The following is a 14,109-nucleotide window of genomic DNA, read 5'->3' as shown; positions in this document are numbered from 1 at the left end:
TCTTGCCTTAAATTTGATTTTCATATAACAGTTATGGCTATAGATGTTTAGTAAGGATAAAAGTTGCGGCGGATATTTAATATTTTGGATACAATAACTGGCATTCAAGTATTAGACACACCCAGAGTTGTGATATTTCTTTTCTCATATTCTCAAATAAAGAAAGCCAAGAAAAGCTGAGGGGGTGGGTCATGGTTTTGCTATTTGATTTATGTCCCCTCATGTACACATTCCAAGTAAAGCCCAGTGTTTCAAGACATTATCTGAAGCTGATAAAAGTATTGGAGCAGAGTGAGTATGCTCCTCTTTGGAAGAAGGGTGTTTAATTCACAGGTGATTCATCAGGATTGAGATTTGAACATTTGAAGGCCTAAAACTGAAGTCAGTTTCAATCAAACAACCTTTATGTTTTCATGCCAAAATGGCGAATTGTTGACAGGCTTCAAATGAATTAAAGATGGCATGTGCTACCAAGTCGATTAGGATGACTACAAACCCAGATGAAATCAACAAATATTATGGGATCTGTTAAAATGGAGACACTGGAAATGGAAATAAAATAAATTGTACTGCAACACATTGTTTTTACACTGGACCAGTGTGGTTGAATTTGAAAACAGAAGTTATTGTCAGGCATGAATCTATGGCATCCTTTTTGAACCAAGTTAAATATAAGGCTAATCTACAATTGTTTTATGCTTTGAAACATTTTTTTGCAAATTACTCAAGGAGCAGTTTTCCTCTTTAGACAAATGTTATTTTCTTTTGTGTTAAAATTTATGGTCAACGTATTTGTCATAAGATGACAAATAACAAGAAAATGCACCTGTAGATACATGATACCAACATAGTAGCTTTTGATTTCATCGGCCCTACATTGGAAATAGACCATCTTTAAACAGCCCACAGAGGTTTCAAGCCCTGAAGACAAACACTTTCCCTGTGTCCTTGAGCAAGTTACTGAATCCTTACCAGCTTCAAAGGCACAACGGAGTCTCTGTGGAAGGGAGCAAGCAAAACATAGTATCACTTTATCATCAGAATTAGTCGTGGTTACGGCTAAGGGGGTACCTACAGGCTTGCGTGTGGGCGTGACTTGTACAGACTGGTAAAATTCTGGTAAGACTCTCTTCTTCACTTTGCGTTTTCTTAAAGTGGCTGATGAATCAAGTTCACTCTCAGGAACCTCGACCAGACTGGGTTTTTCCTCTGTCACTCGAGCATGTATGCTCCTTCTTGCGTGACGTGGACTGTGCCTGAAGCCCTGCGAAACAATGGACAAATGTCAAGCACATAGCATATCTGTCTTTCAACAGATTTAGGAAGAAAAATTAAAAGCTTCATTGCAATATAGATATAATTGTGATGCAAGTGGGGCTGTTGCAGTCTTTCAATCAGACCATTTAGAGGAAGGTGATGCAGCATTTCTTGTCACTACACAGGACAGAAAGGCAAATATTTCACTGTAGCAGACGCAATTCTCAAAATCCCCCTCTCGAGAGCCTCTCTAAGTTTTTCTTTAGGAACTCTCTATTGTTAGACTTTATGTTTGAAGGCAATGATTAGAGACTGTTCCCAGTAACTGTCCTGCTGTTGTCCTTGAACGTGATACTGAATACTCCCCACTACAGCTCTGAGTTGGTAATGATACAGTTTCCTGTGATTCAGTAACGTAACCTGCAATGGATGGCAAGCTTCTGCCACTTTTGATTTCATATCACAAGAAGTATCACCAGAAAAAGACAAAATGCATCAGTGTCAAATGTAAATTTAATATATAACAATAAAACTGAAAAATTCTTTAACACCAACTCCCTTTAATCTTTTATTTTAAGGTTTTTGTATCATGATATGAGGATCAGTTACTGGAAGAGTCTAACAAGACAGCTTTTTCCATAGTAGGCTACAGGCTACAAGAAAACCCATAAAATTTTAAAAGCCAGCTGTGCAGTGACAATGGTTTCAATCTGTTTTATGCAGTTGAGAGCTTTACAGGCTCTATGTCAGATTTTATTTTGAAAAATATGTGCGAACGGAAACAGAACGGCTAAGTATCTACTTGACTCATAGACGATGAAACATGAAGGCAAAAGAAGCTTAAGAATCACACATCTGTGAATGCTTTCTACCGAGTAGAGTAAATCTGAGTTTAAAGCAATGCGATCTTGAGAACACTCCGGTAAGAGTTTCGACCCACCTTAAAGTATGAAACTGCAAAATCACCCACATTATTTATTGATAACACATGCGCATTGCGCACACCATGGTGCTTAAAATAGTCACGCAGCCACGAAGCATTTGGTACATTTTAACAGAAAAGATCATGCAGATCGCACACGGAGTCTGACCTCTCCTGGCTATTACACATCATGACTGACTCAAGCGCATAATGTAAAAAGTTCATCCTACCTCTGATCGAAAATGGTGCGTTCGGAGGCCAACTACAGAAAAGATAACACATGTTAGGATCAGATGATACGAAGTTAATATGCGGATGTTACCATTTAAAATTACACATGACGTCACATGCTACAAACACGTTGGTTTAATATAGCCTATTAATAACTTTAAGATATTTCAGGCGAGTTTATCCAGAGCCTTGACTGAATTAACACCTTCATTAGAGTTCCGTCTGATCAGCACAGACATTAAAGGTGTAATTACTACTCTTACATTACTTGCTACAATAAAAACAGAACCATGACAATGGAAATAAAAAGATAAAGACATGAAAAGATGTGCACATGTGATGAGCTGGCAGGATGAGGAGATGCGGCTGGCCTGATCTACTCACCGCGGCTCTTGGAGCGTCCGGAAAGCACAGATTTTATTGGATGTTTTCCATTACGGAGCCTGCGATGCCAGCAGCAGAAAAATAAAATAGTCGCAATAGTCCCGAGCAAAAGCAGCAACAGTAGCAATACACATTGAATACTGTACGGCCTCAGCAGCACCAAAAACGCCGCAGCGATCATCATAAGGCGAGATGTAGGACAGATCCCGCAGCCTCAGACAGCTGGCTCCTCTCCTGACGCTACACCGAAAATAAAGGCACCGGGCCACATACGTGAAAGCATCGCACAGCAAACCGTGTCAAGCCTGTAGGTTCAAAGTAGACAGCTCAGACTATTGATACCATTATTGCGAGGCACAATGTATGACTCAGCAGAGACGCAAGTTTTATTTTTTTTTTTTTTTTTTCCCCTCAAACGGGGACAGGGAGAGTCAGCAGATTCATCCGAGCATCGCAGTGTTGTGCTGCAGAGTGGACAGCTCCGAGGATGATGCTGTAATAGTTAGAGCAGGCTTATTCTGCCTCACATACAGACATGATGTATTAAAGTTTGCATTCTCAGTCTACCACATAGGATTATTTCAAATGTCAGTAAAATATCATGATCATTGTTACTGATAGTGCAACATCTCTGAGTTTGTTTATTATAAGTACATATACAGCCTAGCCTGCTTTACTGGCAGGCCCTCCAATGACAGGTGCTATGCACAGATACTTGCAGGATTGGGGGGGTGGGGGGATAGAAATCAAATGTAATCATAATCCAGCGTGGATTATATCGTTTTTTGATGGACTGATGACATTTAGAATGGTTTTATGTTTGGTTGGATGAAAGACTCAGCCAATTAAAATGTACTGGGTGAAAAGGTTTTATTTTCAAATTTAAAAAGGCAGTTCCAACAAACAAACAAAAACAAAACACCAAAGGTTACCATTGATTAGTTGTACACATTGGACAGTATGCAATAGCCATATTATTTGTGCATGTCAAGGCATGTTCTACTGAGGAAGAAATCAATATAACATATATTGAATTTCAAAAGATAGATGTTTGTGGATACCGCACGACAGAATATTAAGGGTGTTATAATTTTACAAATCCTCAATTCAATTTCATTTTTTACTTTAAAGTCATAATTTGCCTCAATTCTCTCACCTAATTGTGAAATGTAAACAATTTCTTAACAATTAATTGTAACAATTACTTATCCCAACAGTAAACTGGAAAATTACTCACCACAGACTTCCCATACATGGAGGCCAACAACTTTGTGGTAAGATGCAACCTGCTTGGCATTTCAGAGCATTGTTCCATCAATGCTTAAATCCTTCAAGGATTGTCCACCACTGAATAAGGTTGCATGTGCAATGCTACAAATGTACCTCTATAGAGTTACTACTTTAGCACAAGTTATATCGTTTAGTTATTGATGCGATATAAATTCAGAGGAAAGCTAAATATTTACACACTGGTGATTTCAGGAGGGGTCCATTTATAATATTTTCAATTTTAACAGTTGTCATGGCGGTCTTTAACTGGCTGCAGATTTAAACTAGAGGAGGTAATGTTGATTTGCCAAACTTAAACACATATGAAACATCTGTGGAATGTGACACCTGCAGGACAGTGACAATAGGGGGTTTGTGGCTACATCTTCAATTTGATGTCGTAGACAGATGCTATTCTATTTCTATACAATGATGCAGTTATAGTATAGCAGTTCATTGTAGTCCTGTGCTTTATGACAACCTATGCTTAGTAATAGTGTGTCAGTGGCCACTTAATTAGGACCAAGCAATAAGCAAACTATAATAAAAACGTTTGGCTGTATATTCTCCCTAGAAAGTTAGTAATGCTTCTCTCATTGACAGTGCCTGGTAATGGGCTGGACATCTTTCTTCCTGTGCGCTCATGAGTTTAAATGCATAGTCCATACTAAAGAGGTTTTGGATTGAATGCTGCAAATTAGGCGCAAAGGTTTATTAAAGGTGCATAATTAGCAGTGACAGTACCAGGATCTTCGTTGCATATACCTCACATAAAGTACAGGCAGTTTTAAATCAAGTCCCTGCAGGGGGTCAGACTAAATTGTAAATATGCAACACTAATGAATACACGGTTAAGTGCTGCAAATACATTTCTTAAATATGTGGTATCAGTTAGTAAGGTGTTAAGTTGATATTCATTTGTCTGACTTGGAGAGCTAAGACATTGTGAGAGGTGCTGTCAGCTTCACATACCAGACCAAATGACTGAAGACAGACGGGCGGAGTTTTTTCTCACCAGCCGGTAACCCCGTCCGTGCGGCACACTCCGTGTTGAAAAGGAGCGCTCCGAGACACAAGACGCGGCAGATGTAGTGGGTTTACTGTAGCAGTAAATCTGGTGGGTGCAGTACCTATCTGTCCCAGCAGCAGGTAACGCGATGTTCATCTTCATTCTCCTGTCGCTTTTAGTCACGTCCGGTGTGTTAACCGATTTGGTTCCCCCCAAGTTCCTGTTCCCCTTTACGCCGATTTACTGCTGAGTCGTGCGTAGTTGCTAAGTTACCGTAATTACTTAAGGAAGAAACGCAAATAGAAACCATCTGGGTGTACGGAAAGCGAAATGGAACAAGCCAATGTGTAGGTTACTGGTATGTTATTTATTATATGAAAAATAAATTGAGAATGCATTTGTTCGGCCATTCATTGTTAATCTTTGTGTAAATGGATGCCAGCTAGCATAGCTGTGCGAGAGTAGCCTTCGTTAAGTAAACCTCACTGCCAGATCACATACACTAGTTAGTCGCTTCGAAATGGACTGCTAGCTAACTGGTTAGCTAACTGGTTAGCATGCTCGACTGACGAACTGATGACATTATTTTTGACGTATAACGTAACTATTACTTACCTCTCATTTGGAAACTCACATGACAAACGAGCATCCTGGCCAGCCGAATGTATGAACTTTGCGCCATCCTGGGCTGGGAATTACATTATGCCCTGGGTTATTTCCGAGTAATTGCATGATTTATACGGAAGTCAATGATCCATTCACTGAACAATTAAAATATTTTTCCCTGAAAGCCTACACATTATCTGTTATCTCTTGCACGACGTGCCCATAAAATAGGCTTTAGGTCTACATAATTGTCATTGTGATGATCGACCAGTTAAACTGTAGCATATACACAACAAAGCATGGTATTTATTTACTCATAAAAAATTATAAACAAATCAACAGGCGTGGACTCGGAGCTAAGAAAAGGTCACGTGGGGTGCTGGAGCCAATCCCAACTCACTCTGGGTGAGCACGTCACGTAATGACGTCATGTAACGTAACGTAATGTGAACTGGTGAAGTAGCCCTCGAGTAGAGGGTAATCCGAGCAGCGCTGTGGGGCAGTGGTAACGCTGCCGCCCCGCACCTAGGTGGGAAAGGTTCGATTCCCGGCTAGGGTAGGTGATGTGAATGTATGCTAATGACCTGATGTAACCCTGGGGTGATAATGTAATGTTGAAAATGTGTAATGTGTAATGTAATGTTGTATGTACTGTATAATATGTATGTAATGTATGTAATGACTATCACTATGACTACTAAGACCGGAGCCATCCACAGACCAGAAACGGACCGAGACACTAGACGTCCACAGACTAGACCAGACTAGACAGACTAGACCAGTTAAAACAACGAGACTAGACTAGATGCCACAGACGGGATGACCGAACCAAGACTAGATCAGGACGCCCAGTAAAAAGGACGAGACCGGTGATGGCACCCCTCCAGCAATGGCCCGAGACTAGAAGCGTCCAAGAACAAAAGAACAAAAGAACAAACTAGAAGAACAGACTAGAAAAATAATGAATCACTGATGACGGCACCAGGAACGTACCACAAACTAGACCAGTAAAAGAACGAATCACCCACTGCTATTATTTGGAAAAGGGAAAAATATTTTAGTGGAAGATAAAGAGATAATACATACATGTTTTCTTCCTAATTCTAACACCCCCCCAAACAAATGGTTTGGCCTAAGCCCTGTTGCTATGCTAGCCTGTTCTCTGTTGTCTGAAGTTCGGTAGGAAAATGTCCAGTCAGCATCAGTCCGGTGATCAGAAAGGAAAAGAAAAAAGAATTTGAAAATAAAGGGTTGAGAAATTTTCTAAGGTGGTGACGGGGAATTTGGGACGAGAAACGTAGAGCAGGGTAAGAAACAGGGCAGTTAGCTTGTAACGTAAGCTAACTGTCCAGCTCTAATGCTAACGTCCATTAGCCTAGCTTGTGTTAAAGCCAGACACACAACGTTATCTTTGACAGAAACAGCTGAGTTTGGTAGCTCCATCAGAAAGGGAGAGAAAGAGAGGAGAGGGCTCCAGCTGCAGTCAGGTCACAGACAAAGTGACATGGGGGGCAGAGGAATCTATTTAACCTGTTGGCTTTATTTCCACACCAAGATATTGACTGCAAATTTAGAAGAAGTACTCCGCCGCTTCAGACACAACAACACACACAAGGACCGGGACATTACTCGTTAATGTTTTGTGTGTGTGTGTGTGTGCAGGCAGACAGACAGACCTGTATTCCGTGATGAGGAGTTGGACCGTGTTTTTGTCATTGATGTCCACAGAAGACATCCAAACTCTGGCTACAAGCTAATGCGTGTTCCTGGTAATAATACGGCCACGATGTATAATGAAGAATGAGCTGAGGATTACACATAGTGGCCATATTCTGAACTGGAACACGTAAAGACACGGCCACGATGTATAATCCTCATCCTACCTGGATTATGTCTCCATAGCGATCGGCTCATTCTACATCATACATCTTGGTCGTATTATTACCTGCTATGTATCTATTTGCGTTTCTTCGTTTCTGGTAGTACGCACGGTAACATAGCACCTACGCATGACTCAGCAGTAAATCGGCGTAAAGGGGGAACAGGAATCGGTTAACACACCGGTCCAGTCTGACCCGAAGACCACATTTAGCCGTTTGGCCTGATCGGATCGTTGCCGTTATCACCAACGGCAGAGCTAGCATTAGCCGAGTTTTTGTTTCAGCCGACAAAAAACATAACCTGTATGCGCTCTCCCCAGCGACGGATAGAGGCCCTTTCTCGACGACAAGCGTGTAAAAAAAAACAAAACTTTAACAACAACTTTAACTGTGGCGGGAAACTTCGTCTTCTTCTTCGTTACTCCGGCGGTCGCTCGGTTTGGCCGGCGGGGCGCTCCGTGCTGCCGCCGCCGGACGCAGGGCCGCACTGCAACCGCGACAGAGCGGGCTGAGAGCCCGGTGGACCGCTGCAGTTCAGCTCCAACCCGTCAAAGGCAGCACAAAGGAGCAGCTCCGTGGTGGTCAGACGAGGAAGAGTTCACCCTCCGCCTTCCTTGTTGGGGTTTATATTGGATGTACTGAGTTTAATGGAGCGGTTCGCGCTGCGCTGAAGCAGGTGGTGTTTTGTTTTTTTTTTTACTTTTCTCGACGCCGATTGAATCCGTCTGCCGCTGTATTTATATCACATACGAACATTTGACATGTGAGCAGCCTTGTTAATGCTGCCAACCTGTGCCAGATCGGAGAGCTGTAAGATACTGTCCTTTATGCTGTTTTCAATCCCATGCATCTGTTACTATAAGTCATCAATGGTCGCCCTGTTTTCTTTCTGGCTGAGTAAACCGTGAAGGCGTTATTTCGAGACGTCTTTAAAAAAAGAAAAAGAAAGAAAAATAGGACCGCACGCATCAGTTAGGAGTCAGCGGGCCTAAAGCTAAAGTTACGTTAGCATCCTGCTCAGGCACTTCATGTGTTATTGCATCTAATTTTATGCTTAAAGAGTCCTGACCTCACATGAGTTTGTTTTTCAGCAGAGAAATGTCTACTCCAGCTCAAGCAGATGACGATGAGGGGGAAGAAGAAGTGGAGTTTGTATCAGTAAGTCATGTGTGAAGTTATTTATTTATTTAAAAAAAAATGCGAGGGCTTCCAAAGATAAGGTCATCAATTTCATATGCTTACTTTATCTCTGTTGGCTGGCATAGCAGTGCACTAACATATTGATCATCTGCCTGGTGATTCAGGCATAGTTGAATATTTTGATGTTTGTATGGTCGTGAAAAACTTTTTATTGAACAGGGTTTGCAGACGTCTTTGATAAATGCAATTTGATTTTTGTTGTAACAATAAATAAGCTATGTTGGCCTTGCCTTAGGAGGGTCCTCTCAAGCCAATGCTGGAATGTATTGATCTGCTGAGTGATAGTGAAGATGAGGGATGTTCATCTTTAGCAGGAACGGTGAGGAACTGAATATATTACCCTTTTAATTAGATATATGGAAAACCTTCACTATCTATAGTTGTCTTTTGTTGTCTTACCCCCTCTTTGAAATGTAGCTTGAAGATGAAATCACTCGTCATAAAGCGCATGTCACATCTACACTGGACAGGCTAGCACACCAGGTGGCACTCGAGAAAAAGGAACGAGCAGATAAGTGTCGAGCATTCAAGGTGAGGTCACATCAGTGTAAAACAAACTGGTATAGTCTTGTCAAAGACATTTTGCTTAGGCTTATTTAAAATATTTTTATAAAAATTGTATGATTTCCCGATCTCCACTGTTAATTATTATTCGGCTCTGTGCAGATAAGTAGTTTCATTTGTTCATTCACCTTTTACCGCCTATGCTTTTCTGGGTCATGGGAGGTGCTGGAGCCAATCCCAGCTCACATTGTTTGAAGATGGGGTACATCCTGGACAGGTCACCAGTCCAACACAGGGCCATCATACAGAGAGACTCACACTCACACTCAGACCTACGGGAAATGAATCATCAACAATTAACCCAAACATGCATGTCTTTGGACGGTGGGAGGAAACGTTGTGGGGCAACGTGCATACCTAAGTAGTTTCAAGGCTATTTAAACATGATGTTTAATTCAGTAACTGCTCTGTCTAATTATCTTCATATTCTTAGCCCTGTAGCTTCAGAACTGACAAAAACTCCACAACAGTCTTCTAAACAGCTGAGAGTAACTTAAAATGCTTATTAGAAATTTGTCAACCGTGGAGGTGCTGTATGGGGTCAATTCAGGCCAGTTGTAATGAACAGCAACAGTGCCATCCTGTGGGCAAAAGGGAGAGCAAACAAATAACTGCTGCACCCCACTGTATTAGGATGAACAGTGGTGTATTTGTTATATACATGGCTAGGTTTGGTTTTTGTCATTTATGGAACAAACATTTAACACACTTTGTTTTTCCCACTGGCATGTCTGTAAATAAAAATATTTCTCTTTCAGGAGAAGCAAATCCTACAAAAGGCTCATGGACAACAGGAGCTGGCTTTTAGTTCTGAAAATGGAGTTAATCTGGAAGCAAAGCGCTGTGTAGACATGTGGTTAAAGATGCCAGGTACAGTTTCATTCTCTATCAGAAAACACCGTCGCCTGTACATTTGTCAGAGCATTTTCTTTCATTTTTACTATAGAACACTGTTTTGTTGCTCCACTTTCATCACAGAGATGATGTCATTAAAAAAAAAAATTGATCTGACAATGTAAAGGAGACATCCATCAATTCTGCTACTATGCTGTTTCAGCTGACACATTTTTTGCGCAGGTCTTACACCAGGAGTGATCAGTTCTGGTTCTGGAAGAAGGCGTGTACCTGCTTCTTTCTCAAGAAGTAGTGTGACAAGAAACACCTGTCCAGTCATTAACTGTGGTCGAGTTTATGACAACGCATCTCTCCTTGATGGGCATTTAAAAAGGTAACCATTCTCTGCTTGTTTCAGTAATGGTGTCATCAACCATTTCCCTGTCTGCAAATTGCCATACTTTTAAGTCCAATGTTTTGTGTGCAGGTTTGATCATTCCCCTTGTGACCCAGCTATCAATCTGAAGGGATGTCCATCTGAGCTCTTTGCTTGTGTTGCCTGTGCTCAATTTTTTCAAACCAAAGAAGCATGGAGGAAACACCTTGAAGATAAGGTTTGTGCACACAACCCCCCCCCCACAATTAGCTCTTCAAAGCCGTAGTTAACAATTGATTTTTATAGCAGTGAAATAATTCTAAACTATCCTGTCGAACTATAGGTGTCTTCAGCTTCTGCTGACAATCACAACATAACTCAGGCCTATCAGCGAATTGTGTGTTTTGCCTGCCCTGCTTGCTACCTCCTCTTCAACCTCAGAGATGAGTGTCTTCAACACATGTCAGCCAAAAATCACTTTACAGAGGCACTTGCCATGACTGGTAAGGTTTATTGAGCAATTTTATATTCTGTACATTATCAATAAAACCTCAAGTATCTGAAAGTTAAGTTATAATGTTGAGCAACATTATATGTTTCTTTTCTCTTTTAAGAGCCCAGAGGAAGGGCACGGCCTGTTCCAGTCCCACAGTATGCTAAGAATTGTCTTATCGCTTCATGCAAGGAAGTGGCATTTAATGTCCGATGCTCTTTGTGCCATAAAGTACTGATCTCACATCAAGCAGCTCAAGCTCACTTTAAGTAAGCTTTGTTGAAATTATTCTAGCAGTGGGTGTCACATGATTTTATATCACATACTGATTTTGTATGGTGATCTTTATTGGGGAACTGACTTTCACTATGTTTTTTGTTCTCCTCATCTTTCTCTTCCAGTGTGCACTGCCGACAGGGCTGCGCAGTGGCCAAGGCTGATAAAACAATAGTGCAGGTGATGAAACAGCTGCAAGTGCAAGGACAGTGCACTCTCTGCTGTAAAATCTTCCTAAGCCAAGCTGAAATTGAGAAACACAGAGAATCGACCCAGCACAATGTGGAGGTCAACCAAACAATGGAGAAGGCAATACTTCAACATCGCAGGTTTGGTGAAATTCAACCCCACCACAGAGCTAAAGAGGCACAGAGGAAAAGGCAGTCCACTAGCCTTGAAGAATCTTTTCAAAAGAGAATCCGTAAAGAAAATGATTTTTCATCAAAACATCAGAGACATAGCCCAACTCTGAATGACAGCACTAGCAAGAACGTAGCAACGGCATGGTACTGTGAGTGTGGGCTACCATTCTCAGAGGAGGCTGCAGCCAGTAAGCATCTCCTGGCAGTGAACCAGATTTTCCATCAGTGTGGCGTGTGTGGGAAACACATGGGAGAGTCCTCCATTACCCGTCTACATATGAGTCGCTTTCATGGGGGAGCTCATCTCTCCAACTTCCTTTTGTACTGCCGTAAGTGCAAATTGGAAATGCCCCGGTATGAAGATATCCTGTTGCATGTGTCAGAAGCCCACAGAGGACACACCTATTTCACAGAACAAGAAGTTCCTGAGGAGGTTGCCACAGTCATCGATGCCAAGCCGTCAACCAGCAGCGAAGCCCAGCTCCATTCATCCTCCAGGTCCACAGTCCAGCAGAACACAGCAGGGCCATCTCCTTCAAAAGGAGAGCAGACTTGGATGTGCAGGATGTGTGAGGATATCTTTGACTCAGAAGCAGCAGTCCAGAAGCACTGCAGTGACGTGAGCAGTCACAGCTTTCAGAAGTTCATTTGTGGGCACTGTCCTCAGAAGTTCTTTAAAGAGTCCACTGTGCGCAGACATTGTATGAACGAACATGAGGGCCAGATAAAGAGCTCCCACTTCTGCGGCCTGTGTGACAGCATGCAGTTTGAATCTGAAAGTGAGTTCTTGGAGCACTACAAGAGTCTTCACAGTAAGGACTACTATTGTATGGAGGACGTTGAAGTTGTTCAAGCCACCCATGCTGAAAGCACCAGTTCACTTACATGCCCATGCATGGGCTCAGAGAAGAATGAAAAGGAGATGAAAGCTACGTATACACAATGCATGAGGAATCTGGCCACAGAGGGAAAATGTGAGTATGTGTGTACTCCTTGCAGTGTATCCTTGTCGTCCTATGCACAGATGAAGACTCATGTCCATACAAAGCATGCAGCCCTTAACCTGGAGAAGACCTTTAATGTAGAATGCAAAGCTTGCCAGGAGAGTTTCGTGGGTGTGCCAAGTTTCCATAAACACTATCACTGTTGCCACTGTATACTGGAACCCTGCATCAACTCCAGGAACTGCAAGAAAGTTGTGAAAGAAGAGCTCACTACTGTAAAGATACTTGATGCAGTGGAAGTCAAACCGGATACAAATGGTAAATCAGTTTACACAACTAAGCATTTATTATGTATGTTTGCAATCAGCATATTTTCAGTGGCAGAGATTGGAAAAGCAATCCATTAATAATGCATATCCACTGTGTAACTCATGCCATGTGGAAAAGTCAATTTGCTAACGTGTTTTTTAGAAATATATAGTGCTACACATTTTACACATTTTAGTGCTTTTGTTTTAAAATCTATTTTCTAAAACTATAAAACATGACAAGATAGTTAATCAGTCAATATATTGCATGAGTCTGTGTATAAACTTATTTTTCTTGTAAGAAATAACATTTGCATCACTCGGAAGTATCTAATATTTGATAATTTGATGAACCTGCTGCTTTTGTGGAATATTCTTTCACAGATGGCTCAGATGACGAAATGAAGCATGCTCTGTCCGTGATCGATGACGAATCGAGAGAATCTGCAGGTATAGTATAAATGAAAACAAATGCGTCAAATAAAGAGATCAGTACACTTTATAATGAAACAAACATGCTCGCTATTAGATTAAATATAAGATTTTCTCAGTGTTCTAACTTTGTGTTTTTATTTGGACTTGGTGTAACACATCTCTTAATATCTGTTTTGTTTTTTTTTCTTACAGAGTTGGAAGAAGCTCTTAAAAGAAGTCTTCTGGAGTTCTAATGACCTGACAGTTTTTTGAGACACAGCTGGTCAGACATGATATTGGAGTATTTTGTACAAGTAAATTGTGTTCAAAATATATTAAATAAATGTTAGTTGTTGTTTTACTTTCTCTAAAATGTTAATCCTTTTTAAAGTCAATGAAAGATTTAACATTTTAAACTTGTGGAGATAAAGGACTCCCAAGGCTTCACTTTCAGAATTCCTGTCTAGCTCCTTACAGAGCACCACCCAGATCATACTGTGGCTGGCTGATCCCACGTTTTACATGGTTGGTTTTCTACGTTGTGAAAGAGTGGACACTTCTGACTGTCGACACATGTGCTATAGATGGCGTCGATGACACTGCAAGATGCCGTAGCTGAGTTTGTGACTGCTGCTAAGTGTGTCTCCAGTTGCAGTCTCTGTTCTCATTGGAGACACGAAATCTGGTGTGTAATCTGCACCAGTCTTTCCTGAAGTGCACTAGATAATTCTTTTAAAATTCAACCCACATACTTTTTGTGTTCATCATGCTGGCAAGAAG

General features: G+C 41.3%; 2 protein-coding genes across 5 annotated transcripts in view; one reads left to right on the top strand and one right to left on the bottom strand.

The window, feature by feature from the left end:
- The window catches only part of dst (dystonin), a 92,362-nt gene extending 89,384 nt beyond the window's left edge, over positions 1 to 2,978 (bottom strand). The window contains exons 1-3 of the mRNA XM_029520285.1: positions 2,795 to 2,978; positions 2,410 to 2,441; positions 1,076 to 1,264 (exon numbers count right to left, since the gene is read on the bottom strand). Coding sequence (XP_029376145.1) covers positions 1,076 to 1,264; positions 2,410 to 2,441; positions 2,795 to 2,978 — 405 coding nt within the window. The remainder of the gene's footprint in view (positions 1 to 1,075; positions 1,265 to 2,409; positions 2,442 to 2,794) is intronic.
- A 5,129-nt stretch (positions 2,979 to 8,107) lies between these two features.
- Positions 8,108 to 13,726, top strand: znf451 (zinc finger protein 451). Of its 4 annotated transcripts, none has more exons than XM_029521172.1 (12): positions 8,108 to 8,234; positions 8,650 to 8,716; positions 8,994 to 9,077; positions 9,176 to 9,289; positions 10,081 to 10,192; positions 10,400 to 10,550; positions 10,644 to 10,770; positions 10,876 to 11,035; positions 11,147 to 11,294; positions 11,427 to 12,925; positions 13,300 to 13,365; positions 13,543 to 13,726. In XM_029521172.1, the coding sequence occupies exons 2-12, from the start codon at positions 8,657 to 8,659 to the stop codon at positions 13,581 to 13,583; spliced, it is 2,562 nt and encodes an 853-aa protein (XP_029377032.1). In that variant the 5' UTR covers positions 8,108 to 8,234; positions 8,650 to 8,656; the 3' UTR covers positions 13,584 to 13,726. The 4 variants fall into 4 exon arrangements, with proteins under 4 accessions (XP_029377032.1, XP_029377033.1, XP_029377031.1 ...); XM_029521173.1 differs by having other exon boundaries at positions 8,161 to 8,234; positions 8,653 to 8,716; XM_029521171.1 differs by lacking the exon at positions 8,108 to 8,234 and adding an exon at positions 8,249 to 8,368.
- Positions 13,727 to 14,109: the final 383 nt, after the last annotated feature.

This window comes from Echeneis naucrates, chromosome 15, assembly GCF_900963305.1.
Source record: "Echeneis naucrates chromosome 15, fEcheNa1.1, whole genome shotgun sequence".
Lineage (NCBI taxonomy): Eukaryota > Metazoa > Chordata > Actinopteri > Carangiformes > Echeneidae > Echeneis > Echeneis naucrates.
Note: the sequence above shows the minus strand (reverse complement) of the source record. Positions and strands in the feature narration are given on the sequence as shown.

Excerpts from the sequence above, each read along its gene's own strand:
- znf451 (XM_029521172.1), top strand. The coding sequence starts at position 8,657 with ATGTCTACTCCAGCTCAAGCAGATGACGATGAGGGGGAAGAAGAAGTG. Across the intron at positions 10,193-10,399 it reads CATGTGGTTAAAGATGCCAG|GTCTTACACCAGGAGTGATC; the intron begins GTACAGTTTCAT and ends TTTTTTGCGCAG. Across the intron at positions 13,366-13,542 it reads CGAATCGAGAGAATCTGCAG|AGTTGGAAGAAGCTCTTAAA; the intron begins GTATAGTATAAA and ends TTTTTCTTACAG.